Raw genomic sequence first — 14,432 nt, 5'->3', positions numbered from 1 at the left:
TGTTACAAATATTTTAAAAATCATAAACGACCAAAAATAAGTACCATAAATATTCGCAACGATTTATGATTTCCTTGAATGATACTTGTATTTGTGTTTTAGGAAAAATATCAAGAATATATGAACATGTAAATCTTGCTTTTATACATATTTTAAAGTCTCCTTTTACCAACTATGGGTTGATCTGGACTGTAACTACTATTTAACGTGGGCTCTGAACCACGGTCATCGGCCTTAAGCCGAATGGCGAGTGACCGACTTAGAAATCATCTCAGAAGACATCCGGTCTTACCCAGCCTGGTTACAGGTGTGACTGGGATTATTTTCCTTATCGGATTTTCCATTCGTGTCTACGACAATCACAAACATAAATTTACGACCATGCCCCAGCAGGATTCGAACCCGCGGCTATCGTAACAGTAGGAGGACCATCCTGTTGCCTTTACCACTGCGCCACCAAGCCGCCAAATCTTACTTTTATATGTTGAAGTTTAAAAGAGGAAAAAAACTGGAATTTAATTACTTGTAGTTAAAATACCATTCGGTTTGACCCATGCATTTTTCCCCTTTTATTTGTAGCTGTTAGTTTGTAAATACGGAGTTGTGCAACAAAAGAAGACAAACATTTATCGAAACATTGCTTTTAATTTCGATGCTCTAGGAAAGTCTCTTTGTGTAAACGCAACGAATCTAGAACAATGCATTTCGGCGCGTTCTAGTAAATATTTACTGAGAATGCAAAAATTTTAATCGTCGCTCTTATACCTGCCGTTCTCTCTGCGGAGACACAGATAAAAACGAACCCAGCTTGCAAATCACACATTACACAAAAGGTAACCCGTAGTTGCACAATCGGCAAAATGAGATTAAACAATTTCCAGAGTTAGTAAAATATATATTTTTAAATGGTTACTATTACAGTGCGTTTACATTATGCAAAAGGCCAGCGAAATGCTGCATTGAACGAACAAAATAGAGAATTATCATAACATTAACTGCACAGTTGATTTTAATATTTAATAACAAAAAAAACAAATTAACATACGATCATTATACCAATAATATAGGGTGCGTAAATAAACTTTGTGTATGGCGTTATGGCGTCGAAATAGCGATGGTGTTTTGACTGGCAATCAGATATGCATTTCAAACAGCAGTCAGTGATTTCTGTTTAAAAACTCAACAAAATGTTCCACAAACTTCTTTTGAAGTCAGCTATATACCAGCAAGAGAGTTTTGTAGCAACCCGAACAATGAGTCGGGTGGAACAAGGTTTGGTCTATATGGTGAAAGTGGTAGCCTTATCGTTATGAGTGGAGTTCTCGCAATTTTTTCAAATCTCCAATTATAAAATTCCAAACTTAAAATTAATAGTTTAGACAAGTTTGAACTAATGAGCTCATGATGAACAATTCCTTTGCAATTAAACCAAACTGGTGGCAAAATAAGGATGCTGGTTTGACAGCGATCCATTTTCATATTCCTATTTTCGCCATTTCGAAACCGTAGGGAACCCTAGCTATGCTGCATTGATCTGAATAAATGGTAGTCAGATGGTGCTATGTCTGGCGAGTATGCTGGACGCGGCAGAACTTCATTCGAGTTCCAAGAGTACACCCTTCACGATTTTTTCAACGTATGGCCAAGCATTTTCATACAAAAGGATGATCTTTCCGTGTTGGTCTTTCATCACATTTAAATGTCTAGAAACGTTTGATTCATCAATTGCTAAGATTTTTGAAAATGTCTGAACAGAGCTGTTTTTATTCGTTGGATTCGATCTCTTGAAAAGTACCGAAGTTTACCGAACACCAGTTCTGATTATCCAGAAAAATCCATTACTCCACAAACATATGAAAAGCGAATTTTGTATTTAAATATTATACGTCGTTTTCTTGAAGCTTTTCGTCTAGTTTCGCCAGAAACTAGAATTGTTGGCCGATAATATTAATAATTGAATTCCACAACAATTCATTATTTTATTCTTCACAATATCTTTAATAAAAACTCAACTCAAACCATTTCCAAACCGTCATATTCACCTGATTTAACTTCGTCGGAGATCTGGCTATTTTCTATACGCACAAAACCTTTTTGAATCAATTGATATAAAAACCGAATATGAAAGATTTAAAAATTAATAATAAAAACAGTAATTCACTTAAAATTTAATCTATAAATTGAGCGTATTTGTGGACCCAGAAATAAGTTTCTTCCCATCGGAATATTATTATATTAAAATAAATATATTGTGCCATTTGTAATTATAGTATACTGAATTAATATATAGATATCGTTGATCATAATACGTATTGAAAACTTGGGCAATAAAATAGTTTGTGAACTATTTTTATCGAAGAATTTGGAGTCACTTATTTTATGAAATACCAAAAACCAATAAATCTGTGACCACTACTGTTTCCAACAGAAAATATAAATAAATCATATTCTATACAGCTTCCGTTAAGTTTTCCTCTAAAAGCTTTGTACGATACAGTATCTAGTTGTTTCCGAAAAATGCGCTTTTCATTTTTTTTTTCGTTTTCACTTTAATGCAGCTCCCATAAGAACTGAACGGCGAAACTCCACTTCAAGTATTCAAAAGCGGGTATTAAAAAAGTTCCGAAGTTATTATAATGCGGTATAAAGTTTCCTTAACTTGCCAGTCAAATAAACAGTTTAAATCGAACGTATAGCAAGTAGATGGTGATTGTTTACGTATCGATATCGAACATTCTTTAACGTGATATACGACTGATCCAATTCATCTTCATTTAAATGGAATATAGGGCAGCGCAAGACGCCATAAGAATAATACATTGATGATCTAGATACTATATCATAAAGTTAGAAAATCCCGATCAAATATATCGCTGCTGTTTGCCTTTCATACGAATGTTGTTCCAATTTTTAAATGTTTTACTTTATTTGTTAAGGATAGTCAAAATTGGATAGGCTTTAACTATAACAGGGTTTCAATTACTGGGTCGGGGAAATAGTTCGTAGCGTTTAGCTTTTTGCAATATTAAGGGTTTGTATGTATATTTATCAGCAATATATATCAATAAATATGCGAAGTATCACTAATTCGACAGTGTGGTCATTTCCAGATATAAGATAATAGTTTTTCATTTAATATTATTGAGTTAGTCATTATTATACATTGAACATTCAATGCTTGTGTTGCTTAGATCGTCAAGCACTTTTAAATATAGATAATTTCAATGACTTAAAAGTGGTAATTTTAACGTCAATGACAAAGAATTGAAGAAAGAATTTAATTTCAAGGCGAGATCCTAGCTGACAATCTTATTGAACTTTCAGACAGAGACTCATAATAAACTGCTTATAGATATTTTCATGCGATGGAAAAGGACAATGGTTACCACATGAATTGAAGATGCCATCTGGAATCATTTCACAAAGATACACTGTTGCAGCTCGAACTACACCCTACATATTCACTTTCTTGCCTTTCATACGAATGTTGTTCCAATTTTAAAATTTTTTACTTTATTTGTCAAGGATAGTCAAAATTAGATAGGCTTTAGGTATAACAGTGTTTCAATTACTGGGTCGGAGAAATAGTTCGTAGCGTTTAGCTTTTTTCAATATTAAGGGTTTATATGTATATTTATCAACATTATATATCAATGAATATGTGAAGTATCACTAATTCGGTGGTGTGGTCATTTCCAGATATAAGATAATAGTTTTTCATTTAATATTATTGAGTTACTCATTATTATACATTGAACATTCAATGCTTGTGTTGCTTAGATCGTCAAACACTTTTAAATATAGATATTTTCAATGATTTAAAAGTGGTAATTTTAACGTCAATGGCAAGGAATTGAAGAATCAATTTAATTTCATGGAGAGATCCTAGCTGACAATCTTATGGAACTTTCAGACAGAGTCTCATAATAAACTGCTTATAGATATTTTCATGCGATTGAAAAGGACAATGGTTACCACATGAATTAAAGATGCCATCTGGAACCACTTCACAAAGATACACTATTGCAGCTCGAACTAGACCCTGCATATTCACCAGGCATCGAACCTTCAGATTGTTACTCTTATTCAGATCGATTCAACATGGTTTGGCTGTCTCACGGTTTCGAAATTCTAAATTCATCTCCATTTAAATGGAATATAGGGCAGTGCAAGACGCCATAAGAATAATACATTGATGATCTAGATACTATATCATAAAGTTAGAAAATCCCGATCAAATATATCGCTGCTGTTTGCCTTTCATACAAATGTTGTTCCAATTTTAAAATGTTTTACTTTATTTGTCAAGGATAGTCAAAATTAGATAGGCTTTAGGTATAACAGTGTTTCAATTACTGGGTCGGGGAAATAGTTCGTAGCTTTTAGCTTTTTTCAATATTAAGGGTTTGTATGTATATTTATCAGCAATATATATCAATGAATATGCGAAGTATCACTAATTCGACAGTGCGGTCATTTCCAGATATAAGATAATAGTTTTTCATTTAATATTATTGAGTTAGTCATTATTATACATTGAACATTCAATGCTTGTGTTGCTTAGATCGTCAAACACTTTTAAATATAGATAATTTCAATGACTTAAAAGTGGTAATTTTAACGTCAATGACAAAGAATTGAAGAAAGAATTTAATTTCAAGGCGAGATCCTAGCTGACAATCTTATTGAACTTTCAGACAGAGACTCATAATAAACTGCTTATAGATATTTTCATGCGATGGAAAAGGACAATGGTTACCACATGAATTGAAGATGCCATCTGGAATCATTTCACAAAGATACACTGTTGCAGCTCGAACTACACCCTACATATTCACTTTCTTGCCTTTCATACGAATGTTGTTCCAATTTTAAAATTTTTTACTTTATTTGTCAAGGATAGTCAAAATTAGATAGGCTTTAGGTATAACAGTGTTTCAATTACTGGGTCGGAGAAATAGTTCGTAGCGTTTAGCTTTTTTCAATATTAAGGGTTTATATGTATATTTATCAACATTATATATCAATGAATATGTGAAGTATCACTAATTCGGTGGTGTGGTCATTTCCAGATATAAGATAATAGTTTTTCATTTAATATTATTGAGTTACTCATTATTATACATTGAATATTCAATGCTAGTGTTGCTTAGATCGTCAAACACTTTTAAATATAGATAGTTTCAATGATTTAAAAGTGGTAATTTTAACGTCAATGACAAGGAATTATAGAATCAATTTAATTTCATGGAGAGATCCTAGCTGACAATCTTATGGGACTTTCAGACAGAGTCTCATAATAAACTGCTTATAGATATTTTCATGCGATTGAAAAGGACAATGGTTACCACATGAATTAAAGATGCCATCTGGAACCACTTCACAAAGATACACTATTGCAGCTCGAACTAGACCCTGCATATTCACCAGGCATCGAACCTTCAGATTGTTACTCTTATTCAGATCGATTCAACATGGTTTGGCTGTCTCACGGTTTCGAAATTCTAAATTCATCTCCATTTAAATGGAATATAGGGCAGTGCAAGACGCCATAAGAATAATACATTGATGATCTAGATACTATATCATAAAGTTAGAAAATCCCGATCAAATATATCGCTGCTGTTTGCCTTTCATACAAATGTTGTTCCAATTTTAAAATGTTTTACTTTATTTGTCAAGGATAGTCAAAATTAGATAGGCTTTAGGTATAACAGTGTTTCAATTACTGGGTCGGGGAAATAGTTCGTAGCTTTTAGCTTTTTTCAATATTAAGGGTTTGTATGTATATTTATCAGCAATATATATCAATGAATATGCGAAGTATCACTAATTCGACAGTGCGGTCATTTCCAGATATAAGATAATAGTTTTTCATTTAATATTATTGAGTTAGTCATTATTATACATTGAACATTCAATGCTTGTGTTGCTTAGATCGTCAAACACTTTTAAATATAGATAATTTCAATGACTTAAAAGTGGTAATTTTAACGTCAATGACAAAGAATTGAAGAAAGAATTTAATTTCAAGGCGAGATCCTAGCTGACAATCTTATTGAACTTTCAGACAGAGACTCATAATAAACTGCTTATAGATATTTTCATGCGATGGAAAAGGACAATGGTTACCACATGAATTGAAGATGCCATCTGGAATCATTTCACAAAGATACACTGTTGCAGCTCGAACTACACCCTACATATTCACTTTCTTGCCTTTCATACGAATGTTGTTCCAATTTTAAAATTTTTTACTTTATTTGTCAAGGATAGTCAAAATTAGATAGGCTTTAGGTATAACAGTGTTTCAATTACTGGGTCGGAGAAATAGTTCGTAGCGTTTAGCTTTTTTCAATATTAAGGGTTTATATGTATATTTATCAACATTATATATCAATGAATATGTGAAGTATCACTAATTCGGTGGTGTGGTCATTTCCAGATATAAGATAATAGTTTTTCATTTAATATTATTGAGTTACTCATTATTATACATTGAATATTCAATGCTAGTGTTGCTTAGATCGTCAAACACTTTTAAATATAGATAGTTTCAATGATTTAAAAGTGGTAATTTTAACGTCAATGACAAGGAATTATAGAATCAATTTAATTTCATGGAGAGATCCTAGCTGACAATCTTATGGGACTTTCAGACAGAGTCTCATAATAAACTGCTTATAGATATTTTCATGCGATTGAAAAGGACAATGGTTACCACATGAATTGAAGATGCCATCTGGAATCATTTAACAAAGATACACTGTTGCAGCTCGAACTACACCCTACATATTCACCAGGCATCGAACCTTCAGATTGTTACTCTTATTCAGATCGACGCAACATGGTTTGGTTGTCTCACGGTTTCGAAATTCTGAAGAACCAATGTCGTTCTATAAATACGGTATCGTCATGTTATAAGTTTCGATGGTTAAGGTTCTGTGAAGCATCTGTTCTGTTTTGGTAGAAGCTTACTACATTAAGAACATTTTGCAGAGTACAATGACATGATACAGTATCTGGACAATACGGTGGATGAATCTAACTTTCTCAACCATGCTCTCATAACATTCGACAAGTCATCAAAGACGGTAGTATGATACTATATCAATCAATATTCAATCCTGAATACGTAAAAAACATAAAGTTGCTAGAAAAATGGTTTAGCTTGTAGACAAGACTATACTATATTAAATCATAAAAAATGTCTGATATATCCTATGAATATTAAGAAATGCGCATCATAATCTACTTAATTTTGATTATGACTAGCCGTTTTCAAATATTCAAAATAAAGATTTTATGCATTCAGATGGACTAAAAGTTATTCAGTCCAGTAAAAGTTATTTAAATATTTTCTATTTTCAAATTTCTTCAGATATTTTAGCCTCCTTTCAGTTTGAGTAATGATCATTTTCTTTCAATATTCGTCTTAAACACGTCAATTTTAATCGATAACCCTCACCTTAACATTTTTTGTGCTAGTGAAAGCAGTTTTTCGAACTATATCAGAATTATTTAATATTTTTATCAACATAATGCGCAGTAATATTTACTGTTATTATCAATTTTATCTGTTTATATCCGAGTATATAGCACATTGGGTAAGTCTGTAGCAAGGCATATAATACAAAGGCTTTTTCTATATGATTTCTTTAATAATAAAAGTAAATATTCCGTCTGACAACAATACCTAATATGTATGTTTATTCAGTACTGTTGCTTCTTTTCATATTGCTTTTACTTTTACGTGAAATGGTGTAGAAATTGGATTTTTGAACACGCCTTCTGTGAGGCATCCTATTGAGTTGTTTTTCTCAATTAGTCGGTAGAAATTTCCTTCTGTTATATTCTTCATACAGGCAACTGATACTGTAATATCTTTGTGATGATAGTAATCAATTCTATTATACCATATGTTGAGATTTGAAAGGTCATTGTTGTTATGAAATTTTAATCGAACTTGAACAAGTGATGGACTTTTCTAACCGCTAATCTTGCTGACAAATATCCATATCTGTTAAAATTCTACTATTTCTATAATACAAGAATAGCATATTCAGTAATATATATTGTCAGAAATATTTATTAGAATTACTCACAAATTATTTAATATTAATATCCTATAAGGTATCCGTCGTTTGAAGCCAATATTAGATTGACCAGTAGACCATTAGATTAGAGATTAGACCATTTACTAAAGTAAGTTAATGTTACATGTAAGGTAAAATCTATGTAAAGATGCTTAAAATAAATTATACCCATTAATATTGTACCAGCAAATTCCTACAGTGAAAATTTCTTTTTCTTCGATAAAAAAATATGGAGCTTATTTAAAAAAAGTTCAACCATTTAATTCGGATTAATTTTTTTCTTCTTAATTAATAAATATTCAGGTATAATTAAATATATATTAAGGCGAAAAAAATGATTTAATATTGAAGGGAGATTTTCGTCTTCTCCTGCGTGAAAATTTAAAGCCGAAGCACTGATTAAAATCAGAAAACAGTTCAAAACCTGCTGACAAACTAACTCTGAAGCTTTGCCCGAGCTTATCAGAGGCCAAATTATCGATTTCGGTCTTAAATTAAATGAAAAAATCAGGAAATAACTTAAAAGATTTAAATTTTGCGCTTCATTAGGTACCAAATCTGCCAATCTGATGCGTTAAATTCATTTCTAATAAACATTTTGATTATTTCAAATCATTTCATTCTCGCATATTTTCGCTTATATATTTAAGCTGGAATTTATTTTATTTATTTAAAAAAAACATGTTTGTAAATAATTTTAAACTAATTTAGCGAAATGTTATAAAATTTTGGTTGTTTTAATTGTTACTGTTATCGAGTTTTTTCACCATTAATTCTTCCAATGTGATGTAACCAACCTTATCATAAGTCATATTCTCATCATATTATTAGTCATATTATCTCTTTTCATTACATCTTTTATATCCTGGTGATAACGTTTTATGAGCTCATCAGAAAATCAAGGCTTTTAAACTACCACAAGTTTATAGTTAGAGGCTTTCACATTACTCAAAAACTTAGTCACATCTGCCGTCTTTGTCCATCATATCCATCATTGCTTTCAAGTTGGATACCCAACAAAAGTTCACATTAGCTATTAATAAAGGATGATATTTTTATAGATAACGGTGATAGAATTTGTTTTATTAAATCCAATTGAATGTATCGTAATGGTAGAAGAGTATTTTTGAGGTCTAATAAAGGTTATTCTAAATGTTCTTCTTGAGGGCGTCAAAAGGTTGACCAAGCAGTATAGAGGCAACTGAAATCTCAGTACAGCGTCTAACCATGGGCTGTATAGTTAATTTTCCTTAATGATACTAGTATTTTCCCAAATATCCTTCATATGAACTAAATGAACAATAACATACTTTTAAACTTGTTTTTGGTACTAAAATATTTAAATATAAGAAATTGGTGAGCACCAATCTAAATTACACAAAAATTAGCTAGTAATTTGTTGTAATAATTGTAAGATACATACACAAGAATACGATACACTGAAGTGGAATTGTAGATAAAAATGTTCTTAAGTGTCTTCTTGTTGGTCCAGTATAAATGTCCACGTTCAAATTTCGTTTTACAGCAAATGTTGCAGAAAACCGATCTTAGAAAACAGATCACGTCCTGTACCCTATTGAGTTGTTTTTCTTAGTTAGCCCCTAGAATTTTCCGACTCTTATATTTTTCATGTATGAAACTGGTCGGCATACACTGATACCTTTTCTATGTTTTAGTAGGAGAAAGTGAGATAAAATAACATTATCCGTTCCATAGTTGTGATCCATACAAAATTATTCAATACTGTTAAGCTCCTTTATTTGTCCATCTTTGCTTTGGTACTTCTTTAGTTATCTAAAGTATTTTGCTATTAATACCTTTAAAATTCCAATAGCCTACCTAATTGTGATTACCATTTTTCAAATAAAGCCGAATTAAAAACTTTTTTATTATATTAAGAACAATATTTTGTTAATATTTCATATTGTAATAGTTATGGTATGCATTTAGATGGATTACAAGTGTAAATAATTCTTGAGCTGGTAAAATGTTAAGAAATACAGTGCAATATTCAACCCTGAATACGTAGAATACATAAAGTTGCTATAGATAAATTGTTAATTTATAGGCCGGGTTATGCTATAGTCAATCATAAAAAATATCTGAGGTATTCTATGAATATTAAAAAATACTTATAGTAGCCTACCTAATTGTGAGTAGCCTTAATAGCAATATTTTGTCAATATTTCATGTTGAAATGATTACGCTATACAAATAAATGGATTAAAAGGGTAAATAAATTGTATTTGATCCGGTAAAATCTGAGTAAATACAATATTGTGTCTTGATCTTGATCCGTATAATACATGCTATCCATACAATACAAAGAGAAATAAAGCTTAATAGTTTATAGACCATATAAGGTATAGTTGATAGGTTAAGATTGTACTTGCCTCTAAATTAAAATTATTAGTGGTACAAATTGTTGGCCGCCGAAAAGGTTTAATAATAATTTGCTAAATACTGTCACTAATTATTTTTAATAATAAAATAATATTTAAAACAAATATCTGTTATATGTAATAGCTCCAGGAAATGCTGTTGGCAATATTTATGTACAAAATAAGATAAATTTGTAACAAAAAAATGTTCTACCGTATTCGCCAATTAATTATATTTATTATTGCAGAGAATCTTGTGTTTGGAGGGATGTCAAGATCAACTGGTGGTTTTAATTCCCTTCAACAAGAAACTGAAACACAACAACCACCACCCGTACAACTTGGGCCTAGCCATATACGTCAAAATAGCTTTGAACCTTATTTTGATGCCATGACCCCGAGAAATGTTACAGCTCTTGTCGGGAAGTCAGCTTATCTCAGCTGCAAAGTACGCAATCTGGGTAATAAAACGGTAAGTTTAATGATCATTGTTTTATTGAGTGTAAAAAGCTTTTTATACTGTTCTTCCACTTCCAGTCGGATGAATATCACTTTTTCAAACCACATTTATATCTTAAATGGTCATTAAAAAAATGTTGGGCTAGGCTATTTAGTTATTTTTACACGAAAATATCGTTCGATAAGGTTTTTTGGTAAATACGAATTTCACCAAACGAATAGCCTTACAAGAATAATAAAATTAACCTGCACTTGCAGAGAGAGTAATACGCATTAATATTAGAAATAACATCGATTATTCGACCTGTTATATAGTGAATTATTATTAGGCTCAAAATTACAAAATGTTTCAAATGTTTGTTATTTTAAATTTTACTATAATAGATCCTAATAACTAACGCTGTTTATAATGGAATGCTTATTCAATTGCAATTATTATGTTTGCAATCATACTTATCTTTCAGCAAATAGCTCTATAATTTACTTTATTAGATGGTTAACTAGATTTTCATCAAAATAATTAATCCATCAATATTTTACTGGATTGTTTAATAAGAAAAATAAGATATGAAATAAATTTTAATATTCTCTACAAATATCTTACTATTCACTCTTTATTTAATGGAGTTATATGATGTAAGAATAGCCTAAAATCACAAGGAGCTAAATCTGATGAGCATCTTCCCTTCTTACTCGATTTCCTGGTACTAACTTACTTCACAGCTACATTATTGGGTCACACCATTCCAAATTCTTATTTCGATGATCAGGATGATGATAGTAAATCTACTTCATATCCATATTGATGAAATGAAACAGAAATTACTGTTTATAGTTTTCAAAACGCTCCAAATATTGCAAAAAAACTTCTCACCAATATAATGAACAGGACCTAGTATTTCAGCTTTCCATAGAATTGGTAATATCATGTCGATAACGATCTCAAAAGAGGTATATAGTAATAGCTTCAAGATAGTAATAGCGTCACTAAAACAGCCATATCTATGAATATAATTTAAATTTTCAGGAATCATCTTAAAGACAAATTCCCAAAGGGTTAAGCTTCGAAAGTATATAAAAAATATGGACTAGAATAGGGGGTAACAATGCCATATCTTGGCAAACACAAAACCTAAAATATTATTTATATTATATTTTAAAAAATCAATGATCTTGCAAACATTTGCTCTTATAATTTCATAACTTTAATAACGAAAAAGAAACCATGTCAATCTTGAAAGAAATCTATCGATCCCAGGTGTAGATATTATATACTCTTAAAATTGATTTCAAACTTTAGAAAAAGAAATAATTCACCGATACAAAAATAAGTACACATAAGCTTGCTTATTACATTTAAAAAAACATCAAGAAGAAACTGATAAATAGGGCGAGAATTCGCTTTCCACTAAAAAAAATACTGATAAAAAGTTCGAACGTATTAAAACCCTACTTATATAGATTTCGAGGTTATTTAACTCTCACTCGAAGAAATCTTCTGTCTATTTCTGCCCTGATATATTGGCTGCGTTAAAATGTTAGCAGATCCTCTTTTAAAATATCGCATTCCTAGTGGTGCCATCTATTTGTGTTTTCGTAAATTTGGGTGATAGATATTTATAAAATTTGCATTATTTAGCACCATGTGATTTTTACCTATTCGAAAGGATATGTATAAAATATTAAGTAAAAAAAAGCGTGGTTAAAAATAAATCGTCGTATAAAATTTTAATTACATTTTTAATTCCTGGCAATCTGGAAATCTTTCACAAATTGGCCCACGTATGGAACATTATCGACGAGCTTACGCCCAGTCCATTGCATGAAAATCCCTTCGCACATTCAGAACACTAAGACCCCTAAGATTGTTTGACTTAAGAAGATAAGTAGCCTGGGGTAAAATAACCGAAGACCAAATCAATGAAGTTTCTAACATATAGAGGTAGACCAAAACATTATTAATCATTAGGGATGTTTCCTCCGGTTTCAATTACCTAGAAATCACAATCATTTACTTTTGATGTCTTTTTTATTATTATCGCTTTTATTAGTGATATTATATGCCATATTTATTTTGTGAATTCGTTCTGAGAGGTTTACATTAAAATGTATTTTTACATATTGTGTGGGATTTTAGTTCGGTCGATCTTTTCTCAGCTCTGAAAATATCAAACTATAAGCCAACAAACTCAACCATACTAAATTTATTGATGGAAAATGATTATTTATTTACTTGTTGTTTATAATTTTCTCAAAATTCCACAACAAAATGCAATAAAATGACTTACTGTCCTTTAATTTAATAAACATCATAAAATAATTATCATAGTTGTTATTTTCAAACTGAAACAATTAAATTATTTCAGATTTTATAAAATAATGTTGGGAAATAATTGATTACTTTAGAGTAGAGAGGGTTACATAATAATACTATTAATTGTGTATAGTTTCCTCAAAGCTATTCTTAATACTATTCACTCTTTATTTAACGGAGTTATATGATGTAAGAATAGCCTAAAATCACAAGGACAAAAATCTGTTGAGCATCATCTCTTCTCGATTTCCTCGTACTAATTCTTGTTTCGATGATCAGGATGAAGAGAGTAATTCTATTTCATATCCATATTGATGAAACGAAACAGAAATTACTGATTGTAGTTTTCAAGACGCTCCAAATATTGCAAAAAAAACTTCTCACTAATATAATGAACAGGACTTAGTATTTCAGCTTTCCATAGAATTGGAATATCATGTCAACGATCTCAAAAGAAGTACATAGTAATAGCTTCAAGATAGTAATAGCGTCACTAAAACAGCCATATCTATGAATATAATTTAAATTTTGAGGAATCATCTTAAAGACAAATTCCCAAAAGGTTAAGCTTCGAAAGCATATAAAAAATATGGACTAGAATAGGGGGTAACAATGCCATATCTTGGCAAACACATAACCTAAAATATTATTTATATTATATTTTAAAAAATCAATGATCTTGCAAACATTTGCTCTTATAATTTCATAATTTTAATAACGAAAAAGAAACCATGTCAATCTTGAAAGAAATCTATCCGTCCATACTAAACTACATTCATACTCAACCATACTAAATTTATTGATGGAAAATGATTATTTATTTATTTGTTGTTTATAATTTTCTCAAAATTCCACAACAAAATGCAATAAAATGAGGTACTCTCCTCTAATAATTTAAAATACAACATAATATATAAAATAATTAACATAGTTGTTATTTTCAAACTGAAACAATTAAATTATTAGAGATTTTATAAAATAATGTTGGGAAATAATTTATTAATTTAGAATATAGAGGGTTACATGACAATACTATTTATTCTGTATAGTCTCCTCAAAGTTTAAAAGTTATTTGATTACTATATATTGTTATTAGATAAACCCTAGTGGGTAAAAAATTATGAATATGCCCTAATTTAAAGTGCAATACAGTATATGGTCCTTCCAATAAAACAGCCAATG

The 14,432-nt window shown here is 30.5% G+C and overlaps 1 protein-coding gene across 4 annotated transcripts in view; it reads left to right on the top strand.

The window, feature by feature from the left end:
* LOC143197263 (zwei Ig domain protein zig-8) overlaps window positions 1–14,432 on the top strand; it is a 689,161-nt gene that overhangs the window by 559,717 nt on the left and 115,012 nt on the right. For all 4 annotated transcript variants that reach the window (XM_076405572.1, XM_076405568.1, XM_076405569.1 and 1 more), the window contains exon 2: window positions 10,726–10,949. In XM_076405572.1, the coding sequence (XP_076261687.1) occupies window positions 10,726–10,949 (224 nt within the window). The remainder of the gene's footprint in view (window positions 1–10,725; window positions 10,950–14,432) is intronic.

Source organism: Rhynchophorus ferrugineus, unplaced genomic scaffold, assembly GCF_030347505.1.
Source record: "Rhynchophorus ferrugineus isolate W39M unplaced genomic scaffold, kcgeb_rfMv2 rfM5, whole genome shotgun sequence".
Taxonomy (NCBI): Eukaryota; Metazoa; Arthropoda; class Insecta; order Coleoptera; family Curculionidae; genus Rhynchophorus; species Rhynchophorus ferrugineus.
The sequence above is the reverse complement of the archived record's forward strand: the minus strand, read 5'-3'. Positions and strand labels throughout refer to the sequence as shown.